The sequence below is a fragment of the Nicotiana tabacum genome, chromosome 6, assembly GCF_000715075.1.
Source record: "Nicotiana tabacum cultivar K326 chromosome 6, ASM71507v2, whole genome shotgun sequence".
In the NCBI taxonomy this organism is placed as follows: Eukaryota; Viridiplantae; Streptophyta; class Magnoliopsida; order Solanales; family Solanaceae; genus Nicotiana; species Nicotiana tabacum.
Genome location: NC_134085.1, coordinates 132064366 through 132079164, shown reverse-complemented (window position 1 = coordinate 132079164; position 14799 = coordinate 132064366). Strand labels below are relative to the sequence as shown.

The 14799-nt window shown below is 34.1% G+C and overlaps 1 protein-coding gene across 1 annotated transcript; it reads right to left on the bottom strand.

Annotated features, from left to right (window-relative positions):
- Positions 1 to 589: 589 nt before the first annotated feature.
- On the bottom strand, positions 590 to 1590 carry LOC107808010 (dehydration-responsive element-binding protein 1D-like). The gene has a single exon (NM_001325817.1). The coding sequence runs from the start codon at positions 1525 to 1527 to the stop codon at positions 868 to 870; it is 660 nt and encodes a 219-aa protein (NP_001312746.1). The 5' UTR covers positions 1528 to 1590; the 3' UTR covers positions 590 to 867.
- Positions 1591 to 14799: the final 13209 nt, after the last annotated feature.

Below are 14799 nucleotides of genomic sequence, written 5' to 3'. Positions count from 1 at the left end.
AGGATCTTGTATTGTGGTTCCCCCTTCGATTTTTCTTCTACTGGACTAGGAATCTATTGTAGTACTAACTTAGACACATGGCCCTCTCCAATGAATTCTGCCGATTACTCATTTCTTAAACGCCTTTGATGATTGGTTTTTGCATTCACAGGTTTCGTTGTTTTATCGCTTTTTACTTAATGGTTCAGTCTTGCCAATATAGATCCAACTATTTGGTAGTTGTGTAGGCCTACATGAACTCCAAACAAAGATTTATTTTATTGTTAGTCCTTCAAATGGCTTAATTTCCATAAGAATTATCTGTGCGCATACTCAACATGGACACTAAAAAGTGTCAACTCGATTTTCTATAACAAAAATGTGAGCAACAAATTAACTTCAATATGTTGCATAATATTCGCCTAGATTGAGTTAATAAATTAAATTTTAGATATTTAAAAACTGCAAAAAAGAAGAAGCTAGAAGTTGTACTTTGTTGATATGAAAATGGGAAAATGTTTTACATCCTAGAATATTAGTCTAAGTTAACTAATTCTAAATCGTGTGCAAGGCAAAGTATGCTGAGCATTCTGAGACATGATATAGCTGCTAAGTTAACTTGTGCGTATTTCATTCAAATACGATGGCTTGAAATTCACAAAGCTAATGTTTTTTTCTGCCTAGGCCAATGTTTTGCATTTAGCCAGAACTACTACTAGAACATAGGAGTACTACTAGTACATCATACTAAATTCACAACGCCTATATACATCCGTACCCTCCAAATATTCATGAGTACGAAATTTACCAAAACCTCCGAAATCTTAATTGAAGTAACTGTACTTATAGGGAATATCACCCAATACTAAGTGATAACCAGAGTTATACTTAGATAGAATAACTCCACAAAGGCATGTCAACATCAGCTTCCATATGATCTCCAATTTGTGAACACTGAGGTGGAGGTAACATTAGTCCTTCTGCCATATTCACTAGTAATCCAGGCATGAAGAATAGCGCCTCCTCATCCATATAAAACATATTTTCAGGAGTACTGTTCACTTCCTTCGTATCTTCTCCTGAGTATTCCGGCATGTTTTCGGCCTCCGATGACCGGAATGCCTCCGCGGCCTCCGCCGCCGCTTTCTGAATATCCTTGGCGTCGGTTGAAGCTGGAATAGGCAACTTCCAAGCAGAGTCAGCAAAGTTCAAGCAAGCAGAACGGCCCCTTAATGCAATAGCCGCCACGTCATGAGCTCTAGCCGCCATTTCTGCAGAAGGGAAAGTGCCCAGCCATATTCTTGATTTCTTGTTTGGTTCTCTGAGTTCACAAACCCACTTGTCTGAATTCCTCTTCCTCACTCCCCTGTATACTGGGTGTCGAGTTTCTCTAAACTTCTTTCTCCCTGCTCGCTTCTTGGGGTTATTCGAAGCTAACATCACTTCCTCATCAGAATGGTTAGCTCTATTACAGGAGCTGCTACTACTGTCAGAAATTGATGAATATTCAGCAAGTGGGTCCGAATAATAGCTTCTAAAGATATCCATTATTCTTGGTCAGTGATTGAAAAGTGTATTGGATGTTGTTTCAGTTTGAGGTTTTTTTGCTTTCTGGTCAATGTGAAAAAGTGGCTACTCTCTCTCTATATATATAGTGGAAGTAAGATTATGATAAGCGAAGAGCATTGAAGCTAAAAAGGTTTGATGACGCGAAATATAACACACACGGAGTTGAAGGGTGATAAGGAGACAGGCTGGTATTTTGAAAAGGGTATTAAAAATTGTCTAATTAATTAGTGCAGCTGGCAGCTGTTTTATGGGACAACTGGAATTCTAGTTAGTCTAATGTGTGTATAACTCGCGTGGATTCTGCGGATGCGGCAACTTGTTACTCTTTCTACTTTCTACTTTCTACTTTCTGCTCTCTTTCTTCCTTCCTCCCTTTTTGGAATATACTCCTATCTTATCTAGAGTACTGGGACTACACTTTGGCTACGACTGACCAATCTTTGTCATCATTTGAAACAATTAAAATAAGTATATTTAATTCATGTTGCATCTATTTTGTACCACCAATTTAATTTACTAGTGAATCTTTGGGGAACCACCAATTTGCCGGTAGCTGTCAAAGGTCAGCAACCATATATGGCTACTGAATACAACTAATCTTCTTGCTAATTAGGCTACGTAAGCATTTCCGAAGGCTAATACTGTAAATAATACTTATCTTAGTGAATCCATTTGTTAGAATCTTTTTCAATAATTTTTATGCCAACTTGATCTTTTAGAGGATATATACTACTAATGCGTATTAGTTAATTATTGTGTCAATTCTGATTAGGCTGCTTACTTTTCTCCCTGTATATATGACTCATTTTTTATGGGAGAGTGTGTTTCTTTAAAAAAAAATATACTTCTTTAGCAAATTTTCACTTTAAAGTTGTTTTTCCATTCCAAAAATAATTAGTGCTATCATACAAATGAATATTTATCGAAGACTACTTAGCAATAGTCTAATAGATGAAAAAGGATGTGTATCATTTATGTGACGTTATTCCAATTTGGAGTGTCAAACAAGTTGTTGTAATTTTTTATATATTTTTGAAATATTTTAAATAATTAGTTATTGTGACTTATATTACTTTTTAAGTTATTTTTAATTCGCTAAATCCTATGTTCAATTAGATAAGAAGTTTTAATCTCAAAAAGTGAAAAGCGTCATAAATTATAGTAGTAATTTATAGGCGATATTTTTTTTCTAGCAAATTATTCGAGAAGAATGGGGAAAGCTAAAGAATGAGTTGCCTTTCGAGTTTCCTCTTGAAGACCAAGTGCAAATCTGTTTTTGAAGGGATAAGTTAGAAAAATGACCTTTCAAACAATTGAAAGCCACTTATGTCTAACTGATACTACACTCACTTGTATCTAACACACACGGTTTTGACAGTTAATACCCATATCCAACTGCCCGCCCTTTGCAAGAAATCAAAGAAAGCTTTTCAGTTCACCACGGTAACGTGTGGACCACGTGGCACATTTCCAGGTCCAGGATTTTCTTCTGGTAGATTAGCTAGGATAGGTACTAGAGCACTAACCTAGAAACTGAGTACATAGACTTTTTTATTTAAAAAAAAAAAAGAAAAACTTAAATTTTTTTACTCTATCAGTTTTTGAAAAAAGGAATCTGAAAGAAAATTATCTAGTTCCAATAATTGGTTTGGGCTGTTACGATAAATATCATATTATGGTGGATGTCTACTCTTCTTCCATGATCTTCATCTCAAATGTTTAATAACATATTTTGTATGTTCAATGACATATTTCATGACATATTTTCTTCACTTTTTATGTCTATATAAATGCTTTGTAATAGATAGAAAAATACACACAATTGAAGAAGCAAATCTCTTCTTTCTCTCTATCCTATTTCTTGTTCATGTTTTATTTAATTGCTTTTATTTCTTGTTCATGTTTTACTAAATTGGTTTTATTTCATAACACGTTATCAGCACGAGTCTCTAACCAATTGTATGTACATCTACAAAAAATTTCCTACAACCGAAAAGATTGCAATTAGCAGACATACATATCATCTCATGGTTAGATGTAAAGAGAAACTACATATGGTAAGTAATGAAATATAAGAAGGTATGATTATCTTATATTTGTCATTTCTCTAATGTCTCGTATGCACACAACTTCATACCATACCTGTATTGCATAAGCACATACTAATATTACATCTTTCATATCACATGAATGGAATAAAATTTTCGAAATTTTATATGTGAAAATCATAGTAGCAGTTAATTGTTGATATGAGGCATGTCATGGTAACCAAGGATATGTTATGTAAGTTGTCTTATTCATATTTGTGTGTTAACTATCTTAAATATGTCCTACCGCTTTTAATATTTTCTTTTACTTGGATGAATATTTTTTCCTTTTGGATTTTTGCACTTGCTTATAGTAAAAAAAAAGGAGAATAAAATTAAAAAAATGTCATACTGATTAGAAGCATAAATCATCTTGAAGAAAATAAGAAATACTTCACATCTTTATCTAGGTTGATTAATTACTTCTTTGAAATTTGGAAAACAAATCAGCTACTGAGAAAGTATACTTCATAATTTATGGTTGTATCATTTGAAAACAAACAGTGATTAGTATGACTACTAGAAGAGGTATTTTTGAGTATCCATGATCTACTTGATGCTTGTTACCGACTTACCATTTTCAAGTATTTTATATGAATGATGCATAAACTACAACTGGTAAGTTGTTACCTATAATGTCACTTTTCAGGTAATATAAATGCTGAATTTATGTATTAGTACTATATAGATGTTGTTACCTATATAATGTACTTTTGATAAATTTATTCACTAATTGCTTGGTTGAATTGAGTGAAGGAAAGTCATGGCGTTAAATCAAATCCAATAGGTAGGGTATACCCCAATAATAATAATATTTTTTAGAGAGGCTCAATAAATATTATGACAATGATTTTATGATCCATTTAAACTCTAATAGAATTTAGAAGAAATATTTTGACTACAAATGGTTGTATTTCATATAGATGCTACAAATAATTGATAAAGCTTTACGCTTATTTGAGATTTGTACACTTATTTAAGAAAACAAATTTGATTTGTTAAGTTGCAAATTAGTTGTGTACAACTTTATTGGCATGTGATTGAAATTAAGGCTTGAGAATGAATCTCAATATTGTTTAGCCTATTATGTCATTAATTGAGGGTGACATCGGGATCAAGTCCTGATGCTCCATAATGATAAGAGTTGGGTTTGGGCCCAAATTTATTATGGCCTAACATGCCTTTATATTGGTAAGACATTGGGTTTGAGCCCCAATGTACCATATTGATGATATAATAATGACTAAAGAAAAATAATATATTTTTTATGAAAAGGCATGAAGATTGTCCCACTTGATTAGCTCCATTCTTGAAGTGAATGTGATAGCAGTGCATAATAAGTCTAAATGCGAACAAGTGGTTGAACAATGAACTTGAGCGTTCCAAATAATAATAATCATCACAATGATTATAAAAGGAGAACAACAAAGATTCTCAAAATAGTCCTTCAAAATGTGAAGGCAATGTTTACCATCAAATTGGTATGAAGTACATCGCTGATTATGATCCATTCCTTGAAGAGAATGTGACTTGTGATAAGCATTGTAAATGCAGGCTCATTCCTAAAAGTAAATGTTGAAATATATATATGTGATAAAAATTATGCATAAGAATGTGCTTATGCATAGTTGGATAAATACCACAACTCACCTCTAAGGGAGGTCTGAGAGAAATAAAGATAATGAATATTACAATGTGGTTACATGAATATGTCATTGGTCGCATACATGTGATATGCCAAATGTTATTTTGCCATGCCTTATAAAAGTTATTAAAGGCAAAATTAAAGCAATAAATGATTTTGCTTATGATGATTCTGACCATGACAATTTATTATGATATAAGTTTCTCTGTGAAGGAGACATTTACCATATGAATGGTATGATAAAAGATCTTGTAGTACAAAAGTTGTTAAGAGCTCCGAAAAAACTAATTTGTTACTACCGGGATGAATAAAATTATTCATGATATTGATATTGTAAAGTCTCAAAAGAAACTTTTTGAGTTTCAAATGTATAAGTCAAAGTGGTTGTTATATTGAGACAATAAATAAAAGGAAGATTGGATATCTTCTCTATAATCATACCGGATAAATATAAAAGGTTATCCGATTTTATTTCTATTTGTACTACACAAATATAAGCATGATGCTTGAATCATATGCCATAAGTAAACTAGAGGTTTACTGAAATAAATATTAGTTAGCATAACTGGTTGACCATCCCGATTCAATTATGATGCGAAAAAATTAATTGAGAATTACATTGGCATATATTGAAGAATAGAAGATTCTTCAAGAATTTTCTTGTGCTGCTTATTCTCATGATATACCAGTTAAGGTTGGGATTGTATCCCTTGATATCTGGAATAAATAAAAGGTGATAAATATATGGGCTCAATCACCTGCCATGTTGACCGTTTACTATTATATGATTTTAATAGATTCATCTATTCTATGGTCACATGTGCATTTATTATCAACTTGCAGTTTGGTTTTTGCAAGATTGCTTGCTTAAATTATTAGAGCACAGTTCCAGAATATAAATTATGATGATTTATCTTAATAATGTTGGTTTAAATCTAAGTTGGTTTAGCAGAAATTCACTACTACAAAAAGGCCTTTGGCGGCAATAAGGCAATTGCCGCTAATAAATTCTTTAAGCTTAAATATTAGCGGCATATGACCATTAGCCACTAAAAAATTACCCTTTATCGGCAATAAAAATTAATTGCCATTAAAAATTAAAAATAACCTTTAATTTTATGCCCAAACTTTCAGCGCAACAAGTTTTTTTTTTTTTAAATTTCCCTCCCCCAAATTATTAATCTTTCCCTCCATATTTTTAGGACAAAATCGAAGATTCCCTCCAATCAGTAATTCAGCGGAAACCTATTCCTCCTATGATTCTTTCATCGACTTGAATCAGAAAATTAGGAAATATGATTCCTTCATCGACTTGAATCAGAAAACATATTCCTTCATTGAACTGGAGACGGACGAGACGATTTGTTGTCAAAATCGCACTTATATATAGGTCGTCGGCCAGCCTTTTGCCCAGATAACTACAATTCTTTCTGAGGTATTTTCTTTGTTTACTCAGCCAATGCAATTAATAGTTGAGTTTTGGATTGTGCTGCTCGGTTATGCTCTATCGTCGTTGTTAGTATTCTCTGTTATATCCGTTTCTCACTTCTATTTTCGTGTAGGTTTGAAGATTGTTTCAGACTCATTCTTCTCCTTCAATTTCTTGTATTTATTGGCAAAGCAATCTGCTTACCAGGTACGAATTTGTGCCTTCAACTGTTGGGATTTGAGATTTGCGAAAGTTCAATTTTTTCTGCATATGCCCGTTGTTTATGATATCCGACTGCTGTTAAATTGAGGTGGGATGATTGAGTTTATTCCTCCTCTGTTCCGTGACTGTTTTTCTGATTTTTTCCTCTGTTTTCTGCTATTCATGTGATTATTCAGAAATTTCTAAGTGTCGTCGATGCATTGAATCTACCACTAGTCGAGATGTTGTGTGTAATTTTCATTGTCGTCGATGCATTATGGTGTCAAATCTTTATATTTTCATTGTCGTCGATGCATTTGTTCCTTTGTATATTTTCTGTTATTCTTGTCATTGTTCAAAAAAATTCATTGTCGTCGATGCATATCTGTTTCAAATCCTCCGTAGTCGATGCATATCACTGTTAAAGTTATTTAAAGAAAACTACGAGGCTGCATCAGAAGTTTATTCACAGTATACTCAGATTGTTGGTTTCTAGTTTCGAACAAAAAGTGGGTGGTTATCTTTCCTGTTTTTGTTTTTCATCGTCCTTTTCACTGTTCAAAAGGTTCCCCTTCGTCAGGGAATAGCGGGTAGGAGGGAAGAAGAATACAGAAGGGTGGTTAAGAGGTTCCTTATAGATATACTAAAATATGCATCCACATTCTTTATCCTGGTGTCAAGCTTCTTGTATCACTTTTATCTTGGTAAGAAAGCTTGATGAGCACTTGTTGCACGAACTATTGTCAACAAGTTGTTAAAGGTGAAATTGATGTAACTTTCTACATTAAATAAACATGGAATAAGTGATCTGAAGGAGCTGTTTACATTTTGTATATCTGTTTTCCCTATCATTCTTGAGTAGAATATGCCATGTATAAGCTTTTCAACTACATTTTCATGATAGAGATGCAAATGCCTACAGGAGATAATAAGTTTTCCAACTATTCTTGGTATTGGCATTGTAAAAAGATGCTCAATCGTGCTGATTATTCCACTAAAAACTAAGAAGAAACTTCTCCTTTTTGTTTATTTTACACCATTTTCTGGAATTTCCCAAGCAGGTGGGATCATATTCCTTGGTAACATTGCATGCTTGCAGTTTTACTGTTTGAAGAAATTCAAATTTCTAGGTTTAATTCCTTTACCTTGTCAATATGTAATACCTGTAAACACTAAACATTGATAACCTCAGTGAAGTTTTTGCCTTTTTTTTTCAATTCCCTAGTCTTATTCACTACCCAATATTCCTTCATTCACGTTCATGTAAACTACATCTAGATAGCAGTTGAATAGTCTTTTGTGGTTAAGACTCTACACCTTTTAGATGACTATGTTCTGCCTATGTGTATTTCCTTAAGTAATACAGAAGACTTCTGCCTGAGATGAACTTTATGATTAAATAAATTTTCGTTTAATAGTTTTAATTGTTAAAATGATATTTCTGAGCCATGGAATTACCTGCTAATAGGATGGTTATTTTATTTTAGCTATATTTTTCATTAATTCCACCTTTTTACTAACGCATTTTTAGCTCTTTCAGTAATTATAGAAAAGAAAAGACTATCTTGAACGTCATGGACAATCCTACAAATAAAAGATGGATGTATTGTGAAAGAGTTAGTAAAGAATATTTGGATGGAGTAGAGGATTTTTTAAATCATGCCTTTTCTGAAAAACAAGATGGAGAAAAAATTGCATGTCCTTGTACGGAGTGTGTGCTTATCCATCAAGTAAATCGGGCTACAACATATGATCATCTTGTGGTTAATGGTATTATACCATCCTATGATACTTGGTTTTGTCATGGTGAATCTCTAAAGGGATCAAACAATGCTGAAGCAAATAATCGCAGTAAGTCAACTCAAAGGGGTGATGATATGAGAGGAATGATACATGATGCATTTGCAGGTGTTACACAGTTCATGGATACCGACGTTAGTGAATTAGGTGGCGTAGAGCATAACTTACAAGAGAATACTGCTCATCCATCTGGAAATCAATCGCATCCAGAGGTGGATAAGTTTGAACGGCTCATGAAGGAGGCAAATGAAGAACTATATCCAGGATGTAAGAAATTTAACAAAATGTCCTTTTTGATGCATCTGTACCGTACAAAATGCATGTTCAAATGGTCAAATGAATCGTTTAATGCTTTTCTTGGACTATTGAAGGATGCGCTGCCTGAAGGAGAAAATTTGCCTCCTTCTTTCTATGAGACCAAAAAGATAGTTGAAGGCTTGGGCTTAAAGTATGAGAAAATTCATGCTTGTCCCAATGATTGCATGCTTTTTAGGAAAGAGTTTACTAATAAGAATGTTAATAAATGAAATGTTTGTGGAGCGTCTAGATAGAAAAATGATGCTAGAAAAATCCCAGCCAAGGTCCTAAGGTATTTTCCTTTAAAACCAAGGCTACAAAGACTGTTTATGTCTTCGGAAACTTCTAAAGCAATGTGTTGGCATCATGAAGAGAACAACAAAGATGGAGTTCTACGACATCCTGCAGATTCTGAAGCTTGGAAAAAATTTGATAGTAGATATCCCGAATTTGCTGGAGACCCTCGCAATGTGCGCCTAGGACTAGCTTCTGATGGGTTCAATCCATTTGGCACAATGCAAACTGTTCATAGTACATGGCCAGTGATTTTAATGTCATATAATCTTCCTCTATGGATGTGCATGAAATAAGAGTTCTTCATTCTGTCCTTACTTATTCCTGGACCCAAAGCGCCTGGCAATAATATCGATGTATTTTTACAACCTCTAATAGAAGAGTTAAATTAATTATGGGATGTTGGGGTAGAAACATACGATGCCTCTACTAAGGAGATATTTAAAATGCGAGCAGCTCTCATGTGGACTATAAATGACTTTCCTGCATATGGTACTCTCTCTAGATGGTGCACTTATGATCGGTTTGCATGCCCTTCTTGTAACATAAACACTCAATATAGAAGGCTGAAACATGGCAGAAAGTTTTGTTACATGGGGCATCGACAATTCTTGAAGTCGGGACAGAAATATCGGAATGATGCGAAATCATTTGATGGGACTAAAGAAACAAGACCTGCGCCTTCTCCAGTATCTAGGTCAGTAGTGCTAAATCAAGTTAAAGATATAAAATTTACTCTAGACCAGTCAAGTGAAGGGGTAAGTGGGGTGATGAAAAACACATGAAAAAAGAGAAGTATTTTTTTCGATCTTCCTTATTGGAAATTTAACTTGGTGCGCCATAATCTTGATGTGATGCACATAGAAAAGAATGTGTGCGATAACTTAATTTATACACTATTGAATCTTGGTAAAAAATCTAAAGACAATTTCGAAGCTCGATTGGACTTGAAGGAGATGAAAATAAGACCAAGCTTATGGCCTCAATATAGAGCTAGTGGGAGAGCATATCTTCCTGCTACATTTTTTACAATGTCTCGGCAGGAAAAGGAGTTATTTTATGAAGTACTACAAAATGCCAAGTTTCCAGATGGCTATGCGTCTAATATTTCACGTTGCGTTCGCAAACGAAAGTTATCTGGGCTAAAAACTCATGATTGTCATGTTATAATGCAAGAACTTCTTCCTCTTGCCTTGCGGAGATCAGTAGATAAAAGAGTAAGTTCAATTTTAATTGAACTATGCACATTCTTTCGTGTTTTGTGTAGCAAAGAGCTAAAAGTAGAAGAGTTAAACCTACTTGAAGAAAAAATCCCAGAAACATTGTCTACTATGGAGAAACTCTTCCTCCCAGGATTCTTTACTGTTATGATACACTTGGTTATTCACTTGGCAACTGAGGCTAAACATGCGGGAACAATACATTATCGTTGGATGTATCCAATTGAGAGGTATGTAGAATATCACTGAATCTTTGTTATATGTCTTTAGTTGTTAAATACTCTAATATCAAACTAATAACATTACTTTGTTCCATAGGTATTTGGGTACTTTAAAATCATATGTTCGTAATCGTGCATGTCCTGAAGGTTCAATAGCAGAAGCATACATAGCAAATGAGTGTATGGCATTCTGCTCACGATATTTAGAGGGTGGAGATTCAAGGTCTTATTATTCAAGAAAATGGAGTGATAAAATTTAGCATGAGACTAATAAAGAAGAATCTCTTTTTCCTACTGTTGAGGAGTCGTACGGTATAGTAGATGTATTTGAGTTGGATGACAAAACATGGTTGCAAGCACATCGACATGTGCTTTTCAATTGTGAATCAGAAGTCGTTGAGAATTATAAAAAGTAAGTGTTATATCTATTATTTAATATATATATATATATATATATATATATATATATATATATATATATATATATTTCATAACAAAATTGATATATGCGAGTTACATGTATAGGGAACATATTGCTGAAATCAAAAGAGCACATCGTAAGCGTCGTTTGACACAACATCAAATTGATCGTGTGCATTTCGATACATTTCATGAGTGGTTCAAGGAGCAAGTAAGTAGTAGGACTAAGTCACTGTTTATGTTAAATTATTATCCTTGTACAAATATCCACATTTATAGTTGCATCTTTTATTTGGTTAGGTAAAGGAGTTGGAAGCCACGTCTAATATCTTAAATGATGTTAAAGTCCTAGCACAAGGACCGAGCTACATTGCAAAAAGATTCAGTGCGTTCGATGTTAATAATGGATATCGATTCCGAACAAAACAAAGTGAAAAGTTCAATGTGACACAAAATAGTGGTGTTATGGTCGTTTCCAAGACTGAAAGTTATGCAAGTACAAGTGATAATGCTCTAAAATCTGCAAATATCACATATTATGGCAGATTGAATGATATTGTGGAGTTAAACTACTATGAGAAATTTAAGGTCATCTTATTTAAGTGTGATTGGGTTGATGTAACCAAAGGTAGAGGAATTAAGGAAGATGACTTGGGTTTCACACTTGTGAATTTCACACACCTGACAGACTCTGGCGATCGACAACGTCATGAGCCCTTTATTTTTGCAGAACAAGCTCAACAAGTAATATTTGTGCAAGATCCTCAAGACCATGAATGGTTTTTCCCTAGGTTAATTAAACCTCGAGACATTTTTAATATGGGAGAGGAAAATAGTGTGCAGTTTGAGTCATCAACGCAAAGTGATGCCACTGACTTGGCTCTTTTAGAAAATTCTTGTGTTTTAGAAGATGAGTATAATGATTGGGTAATAAGTGGTGTCGATGGGATAACAATTGATACAAACGTAGATTTTCAACCTTCTCCAAATGATGGTGAAGCTAATATTGAGGGAGAAAATAACATAGAAAATGATTGTGATTCTGAATAAGGTAGGTGGTACTTATAGAATATTTTTGTTGCAAGTGTTATATAATAAACTCTAAGGGTGTTATTTTTTTGCTTTAGAAATTTGAATATTGGATGTTTGAGCGAATTTATTATGCTTTCTTCTACCTATATTTTTCTTATTGTATCCATTTAAATGTGATATTATAAGGTGGTACTATCACTTGATAATTATTTTCCTAGTGCATAAATAACTCTTATCTCTAGAACAATATTTTTCGCAAGGCTTTGTTTGCGTTACTTGAGTTGTTGATATTTTTCACATATTGAGATTTGGATGATGCTTCCTCATGTTTTGCTAGTGGCCTGTTGATTTGTTGGAGTTAATCTAGTACTAATATAGCGTAATACAGCAAGATAATTTTTTTTCATTTTGGAGAAGGAACTATGCGAACTAGAGGTCGCAACCGACTGGTAATTGAACAAGACGACGATGAAGATGTGCGATCTTATATTGAGCATTTGATGGATGTTCAAAACCATTCTGCAACCCAGCCTTATATTGAGCAGTTGATGGATAATCAAAACTCTTCTGAAGACCAGACACATGATGATCAATCTTGTGATTTGAATAGTTCTGCTGGTGGTACTGAAGTTCAATGAAGTGATGATGAATCAGGTTGCACTTTTCTCTGGAATCATTTTCAAATCTTAATTGTGTGAATACAATGGTTAATCTAACTAGTTTATATAGTGTAATTAGCAACTGTGATTTTTGTAATTTCTATTGTGATATCGAGCTAGTTATATAGTGCAACTTGCAACCAAGTAAGAGGGTGTCTTCTCTGAGTGTATGTGAAATTGTAACATTGCATCTTGACATTAGTTGCTTGACCGGGTCGAGGAAAATTGGATACCATATCTGCTAGACCAACAAATGCTAACAAAGGGAGATTAGGATCTTTTGCAATTTCAGTAAGGTATCCATTTACTAGCTTTTCCACCATCTGTTTTGAAGCTTCCGATAAAATCCCAGGTTACTGTCAAGATGCATCACCCAGCCCCAGTCCTCTTCATCATCCTCCTCCCGTTGTTCTTTCCACAATTTTGATTTAGCAACCATGTCCCTCACGTTTGCTCGTATAATTTCGTTGTTATTTCCAGTTGAAATCATGAGCTGTCCAGATTCCCCTTCAAACTCACCAAAAGACTCTACTGATTGAGAGGGGATATCATGTACGGAAGTATTTAATGTTACCAATGGTTGTTTAACCATAGCAGCCTCCATCATCATCTCATTCTGAGCGTTCTTAATAATTTGTTCTACCTTAGGATTGGAAAAATGTAAAACTGGTGCATTGGAGCTATGTGCTTGGATGGTTATAAGTTCAGCTCCCAAATTGTTCTTTGAATGAATTCGTCGAACTCCTATATTTTTATCCAAATCAGCATTGCCCTGCTCTTCTTGTTCATTACTGGACCTTAGAACTAGTTGTTTGGACACCATATTATCACCACCAACTGTTGCCTTTACTTCAGGATCCCCACAGGAGCTATGTGCTTGGATGGTTAAAATTATAGTCTTTGCACCTGGTGAGTTGTCATAGTTTATTGACCCATTACCTTCTTGTAACTGACCATTTGAGATTTGTTCAGCAGCAGCCAAGCCTCCAGCTTCATCTATTCGATTAATAGCAGTCTTTGAGCCAGGATTATTTAAACCAGTTGCATCACCTCCAGCATCTCCATCAGTTACTATTTAAACCTTTCCTTGTCATTATACTGTTATTTAACAGATTTAACCATATAAGTTTTTGCCATTTGATGACCTTTGAATCTTCTATTCTAGGTAATTTGGAGCCAAGAAAGGTTCGTGGGCCTACTTTACTAAAAGATATTTGGAAACTTCCTTCGGGGAAGGTAGTTGATGTGCCGTTTAATAATCGTAACCAAGCTATTGGGGAAAAAGGTCGAAAGCTTGCTAGCTTTCTAGGAATCATTGCGAGAACTCCAGAACTAACACCGTTACATGTAGATGATTGGAGAAATTTTGACAAGGAGAAAAAGAAGAAATTGGTGGATTTTGTGAGGGTATGGAGTAGTTATTATTATTTATTTATTTATTTGTTTTTTTATTATTATTATTATATGAATGGGTTCAATCTTTTATACATGATATTTTTTTCTTTATTTTTTTAGAAGAAGTTCTCTATCCCAAGACGAGGAGAAGCTTATGTCCTAAAGTCACTAGGAAAGAAATGGAAAGATTACAAGTGTGAGTTAAAAGGTGAGTATTTGCGAAAATATAAGACTAAAGACCTTTTGCTGAAAAATAGACCAAGTCGCATACCGAGGGATCAATGGAGTGGTCTTGTCGCTTATTGGCTTTCAGATAAAGCTAAGGTATTAACAAATTTTTAAAACACCTCAAGTTGATTATTTTCAGTGTTTTAATTTGAGTGATGCTCAATTTTTATGTATAATTTATAAGATATCATTTTAATATTTCAACGACAGAGGCGTTTCCAAGCAAATAGAAATAATAGGACCAATCAAAAGATGCCTCACACAGGAGGATCCAAAAGTATTGCTACCTTGATGGATGAGCAGGTAAACTTGTTCAAATTACT

What these genes read in the sequence shown, in the direction of transcription:
- LOC107808010 (NM_001325817.1), bottom strand. Translation starts at nt 1,527, where the DNA reads ATGGATATCTTTAGAAGCTATTATTCGGACCCACTTGCTGAATATTCA.